Source organism: Schistocerca serialis, chromosome 5 (assembly GCF_023864345.2).
Source record: "Schistocerca serialis cubense isolate TAMUIC-IGC-003099 chromosome 5, iqSchSeri2.2, whole genome shotgun sequence".
NCBI lineage: Eukaryota > Metazoa > Arthropoda > Insecta > Orthoptera > Acrididae > Schistocerca > Schistocerca serialis.
The window spans coordinates 103,217,776-103,231,653 of record NC_064642.1 but is presented as its reverse complement, the minus strand read 5'-3'; the positions used below and the strand labels follow the sequence as shown (position 1 = coordinate 103,231,653).

Sequence of the window (13,878 nt, the reverse complement as noted above, 5' to 3'; positions counted from 1 at the left end):
ATTATGCATCAAAGGTAAATCTTATGATTATTCAGTCGGCTCTTCAGCGTACTGATGAGGATTATCTGATGCATAATGGCAGATTTGCTATGATTCACAGACGCGAATAGGGTGGACTAAGTTTCATCTGATGAAAGGAGGATTAAACTGTCTCAATGACATATCAGTGAAAAACATCAGGCAGACCCGGACAAGAGCAGTTAATTCAGGGAGATTGAAATCTATGTGATGTTAATATGAAGATCCTTCTCAATAATATTCTGGCACGACGATCCTTGAATTCCCCCTTATAAAACAGGTCGTGCTGTTTTGTACGGCTATCCTGCAGACCTCCAAGTGAGCGATATTTTCTTATAGAGGACGCATTTTGAATAGTTCTGTCATGTTCGCTCTTCTATTTAGATACCCCTGCCCCGAAATGCTCAAAGTGCTTTTCGGGACGGTTATCTTGGTCACCACTAGCACAAGACGCTTTCTTCGTCCATTCCACAATTCATTATCTTCGCAGTGAATTCAAAACCTATTCTTAGAAGACTTTCACGGATAACCTGATGTATGCTAAACTGCTGCCGTCCACTACAATGGCTAACTATGACGATTTTTAATTGACACTGTCCTATTAAATTTAAATGACTGACGGAAGGACAAATTATTGCACCAGTAAAATATCAGATCATCACTATTTTATTTAAATTGGAAAGTGAATTTTTAACGACATACAAATATACAGTTATTTCGACTTATTTGAAACGGCGCGGATAAATTTTGACCCCAAAAGTTATTATTTATTTTCGTAAATAATTTGCTCATGTTAACGATTCCCTTCGATACGACATTCTGTCTTCCCGCTATGATCCGCACGATGAATGTTTACTGCAATAACTACAGACTGTAAAAGAATCAAATAGAATTAATGCATATACACAAAAAATTCACGAAAAAGAAATTGCGATTGAAATAAGGAATGCCGATGATTTATGGGGTGAATTGTGTAAAAGAGAAAGGTAATAGAAAAGCTTTTAGCTTGATGAATGCTACCATTGTAGGCTAGAATCTTCCACGTTACGTGTTATCTGTATCGCAAGCTACTTATTTATTTATTTATTTGTTTTATAAAACTGTATTTCTTGCAAGTGTGACATTATATTCTCCTGTTACCCATTACACTCTAACAGGGTTTCGCAAACAAATTTTTGACACACACTTCATAGACTAGTAAGTTTCATTGAAAATCTATCATTTCTAATGACGTTCTTCAGCTTCTCCTGGCATAGATAATGAGATCAATAGGAACAATTGCACTTTGTCATCATTAGGTACGAAACTGACGATGGCAGCGTTGCCACTTGTTGAAGTATCGTGTCTGTTGGATAACGAGTTCCGATCTTACTTTTTGCCATAATTCACCAAACTTGAACATCAGTAAAATGTAAAGTTAATCTTACACGAAGTACACGCAACATGCACCGTGTTGTCATACACAAGCTTGCCGTCGATCAGCGAGTGAATGTGCAGACCTGCGTTAACAGCGGCGTCTAGCAAGACAAGCCAGATCCATTAGCGCTGCCAGCACGCAATAGCGTGATCGGTGCAGATACCGTCGATGTAGCGTTCACGCGGCGCTAGACGTTTAGTCGGCACATTCTGGGAACACAGAGAATGCGCCGGAGAGCAGCACCTGCACGTAACCTACTACGAAATAGCCCGGGGTTATCGATTCGTCCAGCTGCCAAGAAGTAGCTGTGGCCGATGACACAATACTCTGGGGTGACAAAATTCGTGGGCTAGCGATATGCACATATGCAGGTGACAGTAGTATCGTGTACACCAGTTATAAAAGAACGCTCCATTGGCGGAGCCTCCATTTGTACTCAAGTGGCTCATGTGAAAAGGGAGCATTCCGTTTCGGAAATCGTTAGGGAATTCAATATTCCGCGATCCACAGTGTTAAGAATGTGCCGAGAATGCCAAATTACAGGCATTGCTTCACACAAAGGACAACGCAGAGGCTGACGGCCTTCACTTAACGGCTGAGGACAGCGGCCTTTGGCGTAGGGTTGTCACTGCGTCAAATAAGCCCAGAAATCAATGTAGGACGTACTATGAAAGTATCCGTTAGCATAGTGTGGCGAAATTTGGCGTTAACGGGCTACGGCAGCAGCCGACCGACGCCACTGCATTTGCTAATAGCATGACATCGCCTGTAGCGCATCTTGAAAGCTCGTGACCATATCGGTTGAGCCCTAGACGACTGGAAAACCTTCGCCTAGTCAGATGAATTCCCATTTCAGTTGGTAAGAGCTATTGGTAGGGTTCGAGTGTGGAGCACACCCAACGATACAGTTTGTCAACAAGCCACGGTCCAAGTTTGTGGTTGCTCGATAATAGTGTGGAGTGCGTTTACACGCAATGGGTTGGGTCCTCTAGTCCAACTGAACGAATTATTGACCGGAAATGGCTATGTCCGGCTACTTGGAGGCCATTTTGAGCCAGTCACGCACTTCATGTTCCCAAAATAGGCGAATACATATAGACGACAAGGCACCAAGTTACCGTGCCGCAGTTGTTCATTTGAAGAACGTTCTGGACAGTTCGATCAATGATTTGGCCACCCACACCGCCCGACATAAATTCCATCGAACATTTGTGGGACATAGTCTAGAGATCATTTGTGCACAAAATCTGCCACCGGCAACAATTTCGCTATTACGGGCGGCAACAGAGGCAGCACGGGTCAATATATCTGCAGGGGACTTTCAACGACTTACTGAGACCACACTACGTCGACTTGTTGCACTACGCCTCAAAAAAGGAGTAGCGACACGATATTACGAGGTATCCCATGGCTTTTGTCTCCTCAGTTTAGGATCCATACGGCCATTCACTCAATTCACGACAGCTTGAGCACACCAATGGGTGGTCGCCGTATAACAATACATGCAATCTCCCGTACTATGGCTCATGCTGTTTCTTCGAAGCATGTAACAAATAAGAAAAAATTTGGAAATTTGTGGTAAGGTCTTAGGGACCAAACTGCTGAGGTCATCGCTCCCTAAGCTTACACACTACTTAATCTATCTTCAAACTAACTAACGCTAAGGACAGCACACACAGCCATGCCCGAGGGAGGACTCGAACCTCCGACGGAGGGAGCGGCGCTGACCGTGGCATGACGCCTCAGACCGCTGGCAATCCAGCGCGGCAACATACAAGAAATTTTTAGGTTACTGACATTTTATATTTATTTAGCGACTATGTAGCCCTATGTATTTTTAAGGGCTTCGGTCTCCATTGCTTTTCACTCGTGAGCAGATACAGATTGTCCTATCGATCATTAAACATCACAAAATAAGTTCTTAAAATGTTAATATAACCGAAGTTCTGGCCGTGTTGCAGCAACCGTGCTAAGAGGCTAGATTCTTATAGCGGAATATAGGTAAAACTCCCGAAAATCACAAATATATGCAAAGCTATAGAGAGGTACGTGACAAGTAAAATGCGATTACGGAGCTGAATGAAGTCCTGTTCTTCAATCCTTTGCTTTGGAGATAAATAAGTATTAAAAACAACTGCAGAGATACAAAATCTGAAGCAACGGTAGCGTCTTACATCGGTGCTACCCATTTAACGCATCACTTTAAGTCAATAACGACGTGTATAGTGTTGGCATAGCCTAATAAATGACAAAAGAGGAAATCAGGAGGACCGTTGGTTTTTCTTCGCCGAACCTCATTTGGTCATGTGCTCAGTCAACAATAAATACAGCAAACAGACTCCAGATACTTAAAGTCGTACCATGAAAACCTTGGCTGAACGCTACTAGTTGAACTCCGGTGTTTCACACGTATGGGAAGCCGCTAAAATATCACCCTTACACTAGTTCTCAGTATTTTCAGTATAGAAAAATACTATACCTTCAAATGAAGAATGTTGTGAGTGCATAAAGACAACTGGATGTGTGAAACAAACGGTGATGGAAACTTCCTGGCGGACATCGAAAAGCAGAACGGCCAGTGGGCGCCAGCTTGCGTCCCATCGCTATCTACATCTACATCTACAGTCATACTCCGCAAGCCACTTGACGGTGTGTGGCGGAGGGTCATTGAGTTAGGTCTTATCATTGGCGTTAGAGACGTGGGAATATGACACTGACAGATGGCAGAGACTACTCGTTGTGCTGCAAAAACAGGCGGTGACAGGTCGAACTCGGCATAATAGTCCCTCAGTACGGACTACATCATGAACAGATCGTAGTATTATTAACTACGAAATTTTTCTTGTTTTCACCCATACCACTTCCTCCCAAAATATGGAAAGCAAAGAAAAAGAGGTGTGGCTGCATCCTTTAAGTCTTTCCACAGCCGGCCTTGGTGGCCCAGTGGTATTAGGCGCTTCAGTCTGGAACAGCGCGACCGCTACGGTCAGAGGTTCGAATCCTGCCTCAGGTATGGATGTGTTCAAATGGCTCTGAGCACTATGGGACTTAACTTCTGAGGTCATCAGTCCCCTAGAACTTAGAAGTACTTAAACCTAACTAACCTAAGGACATCAAACACAGCCATGCCCGAAGCAGGCTTCGAACCTGCGACCGTAACGGTCGCGCGGCTCCAGACTGTTGTGCCTAGAACCGCTCGGCTACCCCGGCCGGCCATGGATGTGTGTGATGTCATTAAGTTGGTTAGGTTTAAGTAGTTCTAAGTTCTAGGGGACCGATGATCACATATGTTAAGTCCCACAGTGCTCAGAGCCATTTGAACCAAGTCTTGTCACAAAATCCCAAGTTTTGAAACGTGTTATGTCTTACCTGGTGTCAAAAGGAACTCCTCTCCACGATCAGGCCCTGAAAACCACATGCCGTGTCAGCATCCACCGACGGAGTTGCTTGGGTGCAGTAAGGAGGAGCATGTGGTCAACACACCGCTCTCCTAGCCCCTCCTGTCCCACGTTTACAACCTTGGAACCACCACAACTTCTCAACCGGTCTTAAGAGCTCGAGTGCTCCCCGTGCCAGTCTATAACTGCTTGCAGTATCAGGAGTTGGTCTCTGTCCCTCTGCACAATTTTCAGCCGCTCTGTTCGATTAGCTACAGTGATGGACGAAAGAGAGGCAGTATATTTTTAAAACTGTGTTTTTCACTCCTTTCATATCTGCATAACCTTCGTCATCTGATTTCTTTTTCTGATTTACACTCTGGAGCAGCACTGCACAAGGTATGTGGTTCCTTTTTGACTGCGCTGGAACTGACGTTGATTCTTGCAAATAAAATAGAAAACAAGTGCGTCTTAATATGTCTGATGATTATACACTTGTCTTCGTCGTTAAGAAGTCCTTTCTTTGCTTTAACATCGCAGACGCGTTTCTTGTTATCCCAACCTCACATTTATGGCTTAAGAATGCAATGTAAGACGAAATACAGAAATGTACAATAGAATACTTTTAACATCGATCCTTAGTATCTTGTCGCTTGTAATCATTCTATTACCACATCAATGCCCACACTGGCTCAGACAGCACGACATGTTCTGAGATAAACAACCTTTGCTACGAGGGAGCGAGCTTTACAAAGGCTCGCTACATTTTATTAACTAATATTAAAAAGAACTAATGCATAGTACACCAAATTACAAAAAAAAAAAAAAAACGTTAACGCACTGTGACCGACGGTCACTCCTTACCTTAAAATCGAACAGCACTGAAATATAACTCTTACGCCCTTACATCTTACGGCTCATTTACTAATTTGTTTTATAACTGAAGTTAATTGGAAATGAACATTTGGCATCATTGGCTTTGAGACCCCTCGCGGGGCAGGTCCGGCCGCCTTGAGGCAGGTCTTATTACATTTGACGCCACATTGGGCGACCTGTGCGCCGGATGGGGATGAAATGATGGTGAAGACAACACAACATCCAGTAGCTGAGCGGAGAAAATCCCCGACCCCGCCGGGAATGGAACCCGGCCCATAGGACGGCAATCCGTCACGCTGACCACACAGCTATCGGGGCGGACGCTGAAGATAATAATAGATGTAGGCTACTTCTAACAAGCATTGATATGTTGCAGATGTCTATTGCGATTGGCAGTACGGTACTGTTACTAGCGATGCTTAGCAGCAAAGATTGTTTACCTTATAGCTTTTTGTACTGCCTCATCCAGTTTGGGCACTGATACTGTAAAGAATGTCTGTAACTAACAAGGTACTGCGTAACGATGTAGAAGTTATGTTTCTGAGCTTCAATGCTTCATTGTAACGGTCCGCAGCTCGTGGACTAGTGGCTAGCGTTGTTGCCTCTGGACCACGGGGTCCCGGGTTCGATTCCCAGCCCGGTTGGGGATTTTCTCTGCTCGGGGACTGAGTGTTCCTGTTGTCCTCATCATTTCACCATTATCATCATTCGTGAGAGTGACTAGATTGGACTGTGAAAAGAAAATGGACTGTGTAAAAAATGGGACCTTGTACTGTCGCTGATGATCGAGCAATTGAGCACAAACAACAAATCATCATAATCATTCATTGTAATGCACGTATCTGTATTCCGTCTTAGACTGTATTCTTAAGCCACATATATGATGATTGGGTAGCCCGAAATGCGTCATGAGAAATAAGAGAGAGATAAAAAGAACAGGCAACAAAGAGTGTCTATAATTGTCAGTGACAACACGGTCGCAATATACCTCGAAATGTAGCTGTCAGAAGCTTCGACCTATGATCAGCCTCGTGGCTGCTGTAGGACCTGCAGATAAGACAATCACTTCCACATCCCTCAGGTGGTGTTTGCCTGCATTCAGGTGATAGAGCAGCTGCGTGACAGATTGTGAGTCAAGATTTCTCATACGTATATATGTAACATGCTCCAATAAGGTCCGTAGGTGGCACCGAAGGTTTTAACGTACTGCCTGACTGGGAGAGGGAAGGGGGTGGAGCTCACGCCCAAATTAATGTTGCACCCCGTCCCCATGGTCACTTCATGGGAGGGGGCGAAAAAATAAGTATTAAAAAACATATGAAATCTTTGCTGCTCCGGATCACGTTCAGATTTCGTCGAATGGTTTTTAAAAGACCCTAGTGATTCCAATCTATACATCAGAGCAAAATCTGCTGTCGCGCTACACACCAAAGGTGTCAAAACACTTTCACTCTAGTTGCAGCCCCATGATGTCCGTAGAGTAGGGTTGAAACGCCTAGGGGATGGCTACACTGTCGAACGTTGTGAAGAACGGCATGCTTTTGCTAATCGCACTGCGAACTGAAATGTGTTGGAATGAAATCTCCAAGTGAAGGGGTGGTTTAATTGACGCCCTTCCTTCATGACCTCCCTGAAACGTTCTCGTGTCTATTCTGAGTGACGTTGTGCCTGAAATGTTTTCCTCGACCACTCATAAGAAAACCCCGTGATTTAAACGCAGGCTGCCGCTGTTCTGACCTCCACTGCTGTGGAGTCAAAGGAAGAGGTGAAATGTTGGGGTGTAAAAGTAACGACTTTCCCGTCGCGTGAGGCGTATAAGGTGGTATTGGGTAGAATTGTGATGAAATTTGGTGTTGAAGTGACATAATGAACATAACTCAAATAAATCCAAAGCTATAATATCAAGCTTCATAAAAAATGAAAAAGAATAAAAAATCATCTCCTAAAAATTGAAGCATATAACCATCTTTACTTCAATTTTCATTGTCATATTATTTAATAATTTCATAGGAGTACTCCCTTACGTCATTACAGTACATCTACTGCTCACATAAACATCTGAGCTGCGGCTTTTTTTGCGTGTGATGACACCAAGATCTCTGAACTGTCGCCGAACCCGAGGGTGACGTCGCAACGCCATGCTTTTGCACTGGTGCAAAATGACGTCCCGAAAAACCTGGCCTGTTACAATTCCTCTGTCAAAGACATGCAGGGGTGTACGTGCACCAATCATAATTCCACCCCACACCATCAAACCACGATCTCCATACAGGTCCCTATCAAGGACATCAAGGGGTTGGTATCTAGTTCCTGGTTCACGCCAGATGAAAACCCGGCGAAAATCACTCTTCACACTGTACTGGACTCGTCCGTGAACATAACCTGGGACCGCTGTTCCAATGGCCATGTACTGTGTTCTTGACACCAGGCTTTACGGGTTCTCCTGTGACCAAGGGTAAGTGGAATGCACCTTGCCGGTCTCCGAGCGAATAAACCATGTCTCTTCAGTCGTCTGTAGACTGTGTGTCTGGAGACAACTGTTCCAGTGGCTGCGGTAAAGTCCCGAGTAAGGCTACCTGCAGTACTCCGTAGCCGTCTGCGTGCACTGATAATGAGATATCGGCCTTCTTGTGGTGTTGTGCACTGTGGACGTCCCGTACCGTAGCGCCTGGACACGTTTCCTGTCTGCTGGAATCGTTGACATTACCTTCAGATCACACTTTGTGACACATGGAGGGCCCGTGCTACGACTTGCTGTGTTTGACCAGCCTCCAGTAGCCCTAGTATTCTACCCTTCATAACGTCATCAATATGTGTTCTTTGAGCCATTGTGACCACAAAGTCACCATTAGCACGTCTGAAAACGTCTGCACACTTACTCGCTGCACCGTACTCTGACATGCACCAACACACCTCTGGATATGTGGTCTGCTGCCAGCGCCACTGCGCGACGACCGCAGGTCAAATCATTTAAACCCACCAACCGCCCACCAGAGCGTTGTATCAGCATTATCCTTAACTTATGAGCGTGAGTGTATTAACTAAGCTATAGGAGTGCATTTGCCTGCAGTAATTCTGTGAGCATCTGAGCAGTGTGCACTCGCGCTTGATGTGCTGCGACCTAAGCCTACAGACTGCCTGTAGCGGCGCCGCCTTTGCAGATGTCCCCGTGACGACGCTGAAGCTGGGGACGTCGCTGCGGCCCGAGAGCATCCGCGAAGGCTCCGACGTCTACTTCGACTGCCACGTGAAGGCGCAGCCGCCCGTGACCCGCGTCGAGTGGAGGCACAACGTAAGTACTCGCCACTTGCCGGCTCCCGTACTGTGTACTATGTCGTTCTGCTGTTGTGGCCAGAGAAATGGACCGACGCAGCTCTCCAAGCAAGGCAATTCTGTGCAGTCTTAACAACTCGAGCCATCTTACAGTAGTCAACTCTTGGTCCTCTCTTGAAATTTTTATCACGCACACTTCCCTCCTTAACACAAACAAATGACTTGATGTTGTTTTAGAATGTTCTAATCAGCCGATCCGTTCTCTTATGTCGAATGCCGTAATTTTTCCCTTCCCTATTCGATTCAGCACCTTTTCATCAGTTTCACAGTACAGTAGAGCGTCGATTATCCGAAGTAATTGGGGGACATGGGTGTTCGAAAAACTGGTTTGTTCGGATAACCGAACTGTACATGTTTATTTGCCAAAAAGAAGTACTGTACAGATAATTGATTCGTAAAAACAGGCATCTCTTTTAGTATTACAAAGTAACATACAAATGCAACTTCATTTTTTTATATCCGTAATTGTCGACTTCACCACCTTGCACTCATTGAATAAAGTGGTTGCACATTCACCTTCTTCTAACCTTTTAATAATCTCGCACTTGTCCCTCATATAAAGGACAACACGTTTACGTTTAAGCATTTTGTATCGTCAAGTTCACTTCCTCACGCAGCAGCACACAAGTGGCCGTAACAAAGAACAGAAGGTGACTGTTAGCACCGTGAGAAGCTCTTCTTGGGTGCGCGCAATCCTTCAAACTGCGCGGAGCGGCACGCCTAAACTCTAAGCTGGCGCAGCTGTTGCTGTGAACAGCTTTGATACTGCCGCTACTTCTACTGCCAGTGTCAAGCCAACATAAGTGTGCTGATTGTTGAAACACAGCGACTGGCGGCTTCACCTGTCAGCAGCGCCTTGTGACGGTCTCATTAGAAGCAATGTTCCGCCAGCGGTGGCCCAGTAGGGCGACTACTGTGGGAAACTTGGCTTGGGAGTGAGGGGGATGATGGACGGTAGGGTGGGAGAGTAACAGGTGTGAGCGAGTACACAGTTCGGTTAAGCGGTCGTTCGGTTGACCGACGTTCGGATTATCAACACTCTATTGTACATCCATATATTGTTGTTGTTGTTGTTGTAGTCTTCAGTCCAAAGACTGGTTTGATGGGGCTCTCTATTCTACTCTATCCCGTGCAAGCTTCTTCATCTTCCAATACCTACTGCAACCTACATCCTTCTGCATCTGTTTAGTGCATTCATCTCTTGATCTGCCTCTACGATTTTTACCCTCCACGCTGCCTTCCAATACTAAATTGGTGATCCCTTGATGACTCAGAATATACCCTACCAACCGATCCCTTCTTCTAGTCAAGTTGTGCCACAAATTGCTCTTCTCTCCAACTCTATTCAATACTTCCTCATTAGTTATGTGATCTACCCATCTAATCTTCAGCATTCTTCTGGAGTACCACATTTCAAAAGCTTCTATTCTCTTCTTGTCCAAACTATTTATCGTCCATGTTTGACTTCCATACATGGCTACACTCCATACAAATTCTTTCAGAAATGTCTTCCTGACACTTAAATCTATACATGATGTTAACAAATTTCTCTTCTTCACAAACGCTTTCCTTGCTATTGCCAGTCTACATTTCATATCCTCTCTACTTCGAACATCTTCAGTTATTTTTCTCCCCAAATAGCAAAAGTCATTCGCTACTTTAAGCGTCTCATTTCCTAATCTAATTCCCGCAGCATCACCCGATTTAAATCGACTACATTCCATTATCTTCGTTTTGCTTTTGTTGATGTTAATCTTATATCCTACCTTCAAGACACTGTCCATTCCGTTCAGCTGCTCTTCCAGGTCCTTTGCTGTCTCTAACAGAATTACTATGGCATCGGCGAATATAGTACGTTTAAAATCAGTTGCGACTTTTGACGTTTGACTGACTGTAGGGGGAAGAGACACTGTGGCGCAGGTAACACCAATGGCGATCCGGCTTTCCCTAACACTCCGCCAGCGGTTCGACTGGTAAAGCGCCCATGTTGCTTCACTATGAGTAAACATTACCACATAGTGACACACATCAACGTTCATCAAATCTCGTTGGTCGTATTTTCTCGCTTTGAAATGTTCTGTAGTCATCAGGTATTGTGAACAAGTGTTTCGTGTTGACGTTGCATTAATAACAACAGTACAGTACATCGAAATACGAGATTTGCAATAAAAATGTCGTCCAAGAACACGTCATCGGCTGACAGGACAACGTTCTGCTGCGCAACGTTCCTCGGAATTCGCCAGTAGTAATGGACAAAAGCCATACCACACTGCTGCGATGCACAAAGCATCAGCATTGCAGTGTACGTAAGCTGATATTTTGCTCTGGGTACGCCGGCCGGAGTTACCGAGTGGTTCTAGGCGCTTCAGTATGGAACCGAAATAGTGTATTGTTAAACTAACAACTACGTGCAAGTCAAATCAATAGTTTACAAAACGGACCATTCTCACAAGGGAACCTCCCCATCGCACCCCCCTCAGATTTAGTTGGCACAGTGGATAGACCTTGATAAACTGGACACAGATAAATTGAGAAAACAGGAAGAAGTTGTGTGGAACTGTGAAAAAATAAGCAAAATATACAAACCGAGTAGTCCATGGGACACTTAGGCAACATCGTGGAGAACTGGCAGCTCAGGAGCGCCGTGGTCCCGTGGTAGCGTGAGCAGCTGCAGAAGGAAAGGTCCTTGGTTCAAGTCTACCCTCGAGCGAAAATTTTACTTTCTTTATTTTTGCGTTGTTATTATCTGTCCGTTCGTTCATTGACGTTTCTGTTCACTGTAATAAGTTTAGTGTCTGTGTTTTGCGACCGCATCGCAAAACCGTGCGATTAGTAGACGAAAGGACGTGCCTCTCCAATGGGAACCGAAAACATTTGATCGCAAGGTCATAGGTCAACCGATTCCTCCACAGGAAAACACATCTGATATATTCTATACGACACTGGTGACGGCATGTGCGTCACATGACAGGAATATGTTGTCGACCAACCTAACTTGTACACTTGGCGAATTGGTAAAAAGATTCTTCTACCTTGCCCGATTTTCGTTTTCTTGTGAATGTGATAATCACTCCCAAAAAAAGTTATGAAAACATAAGAGTTTGTCACATAAACTGAAAATAAAAAATTAAACTTCTCTGTCTATGGAAGATTTGAACCAGTGTCCTTTCGTTCCGCAGCTGCTAACCTTACCACGAGACCACGACGCCCCCGCCCTTCTAGTGTCCTTGATGTTGCCAATCTTTCCATGAACTACTCAGTTTGTACATTTTGCTTATTTTTTCACAGTTCCACACAACGTCTTCCTGTTTTCTCAATTGATCTCTGTTCAGTTTTTCAAGACCTATCCACTGTGCCAACTTATAACTAAATCTGAGGGGGGTGCGATGGGGAGGTTCCCTTGTCAGTATAAAAATAAACGTGTAGCTTCATCTCTTATATTGTTACAAAATCCACAGCAGTTCTCGTTTCACTAGCTACCGATAGCCCTCTTTAATTACATTATATGAATATAAAATCAGTAGTCTCCTGAAAATCACGGTAGATATGTAAGTTTTGCATATTAACCATATGGCAAAACACTCTCGTCTTTGGGCGCTATCATTTGCCAAGATCTCGTTTCGATATCTCAAAACATTTATAGGATACGAAGAATTTATGAATATTTCATTCTATCTTTTTCACTGACGCACGATTTCGTGGCGGAGCGCTTTACATACATCCCATTTTCTTGAAATTGGAAACAGACAGCTGGATCCTTCCAAATTTAAAAAATAATTCAATATATCACCTACATTTAATCCACAGGTACATCTAACCTAACACGCACCACACACAAATTCATAGCGTCACCTGTTTTTCACGGCAAACTAAAAATTTCTTGCATTAGTTTATGTATTATTGAAACATCGCAACGACTATGACCATTAACAGAATGATAGGCGGTTCATCAAGAAGGTGACGAATTAAACTATTAAATGTGCCAGAATAAGAGTTTACTACCCAATAGTTTCTTGAAAATCGTTTCAGAAAGATCGCAGATGAGATGGCATTCTGTTCACACAGTCGCACGACCCTGCCAGATTCCGTGCCGAATAGAGCTGGCATTATACTGTACTGTTGTCGCCTGCTGACGTGCGCAGCACACGCTGGCAACTACGCATCCCTCCATTGGTTCCGTATTGAACTGTCGAAATTCCCAACTTATTTTAAATGTACTATAATCTTCCAATTCTGTATAGGAACTTCTCAAAAGCTTCTACTGTTGCACTACAGAATAATTCTTCCAGAAAAAACTTCGTAGAAATATTTATATCGATATTAATAATTTTTTCAGTTTCAGGAATGATTCTCTCTTTAAGGCCAATCTAGAATTGTTCCCATCTTCTTTTACATCCTCTTCCATTTCCATAACTTTCTCTACAAAATCGTTTCCTTTGTACACTCCTTCATTGTTTCCAGCCCTCCCTTCTTACCTTAGTAATGAGTTGCCATTTGAGCTCTTGGTATTCAGACAGCTGCTTTCTTCTCCAAATGTTTCCTTGATTTTCCTGTTAGTGGCGTGAAGATTTTCTGTAGTCACACTTTGCATTTATCCTATAGGTTCTTTTGATTTGCCAATATTAACTTTCACTTCCTCTAAGTCTTATACTGAGACATCTGTACTCCTTTTCGTCTGCTTTTTACATTGCATTTTGATATTTTCTCCTGTCATAAAAAAGCAATGTCTAGCTGTTATCCAAGGATTTCTACTGAGATTTCTCTCTTTGCCTTTGCTGCCATCACTATTTTATCCTTCATTTGTCTTCCTTTATATATTTTCCCCTGTTTTTGCTGCATTTTTGGCGAATTTTACCC

General features: G+C 43.8%; 1 protein-coding gene across 1 annotated transcript in view; it reads left to right on the top strand.

Moving 5' to 3' along the window:
- Positions 1–13,878, top strand: part of LOC126481344 (nephrin-like) — a 990,728-nt gene that overhangs the window by 768,209 nt on the left and 208,641 nt on the right. The window contains exon 8 of the mRNA XM_050105036.1: positions 8,850–8,980. Coding sequence (XP_049960993.1) covers positions 8,850–8,980 — 131 coding nt within the window. The remainder of the gene's footprint in view (positions 1–8,849; positions 8,981–13,878) is intronic.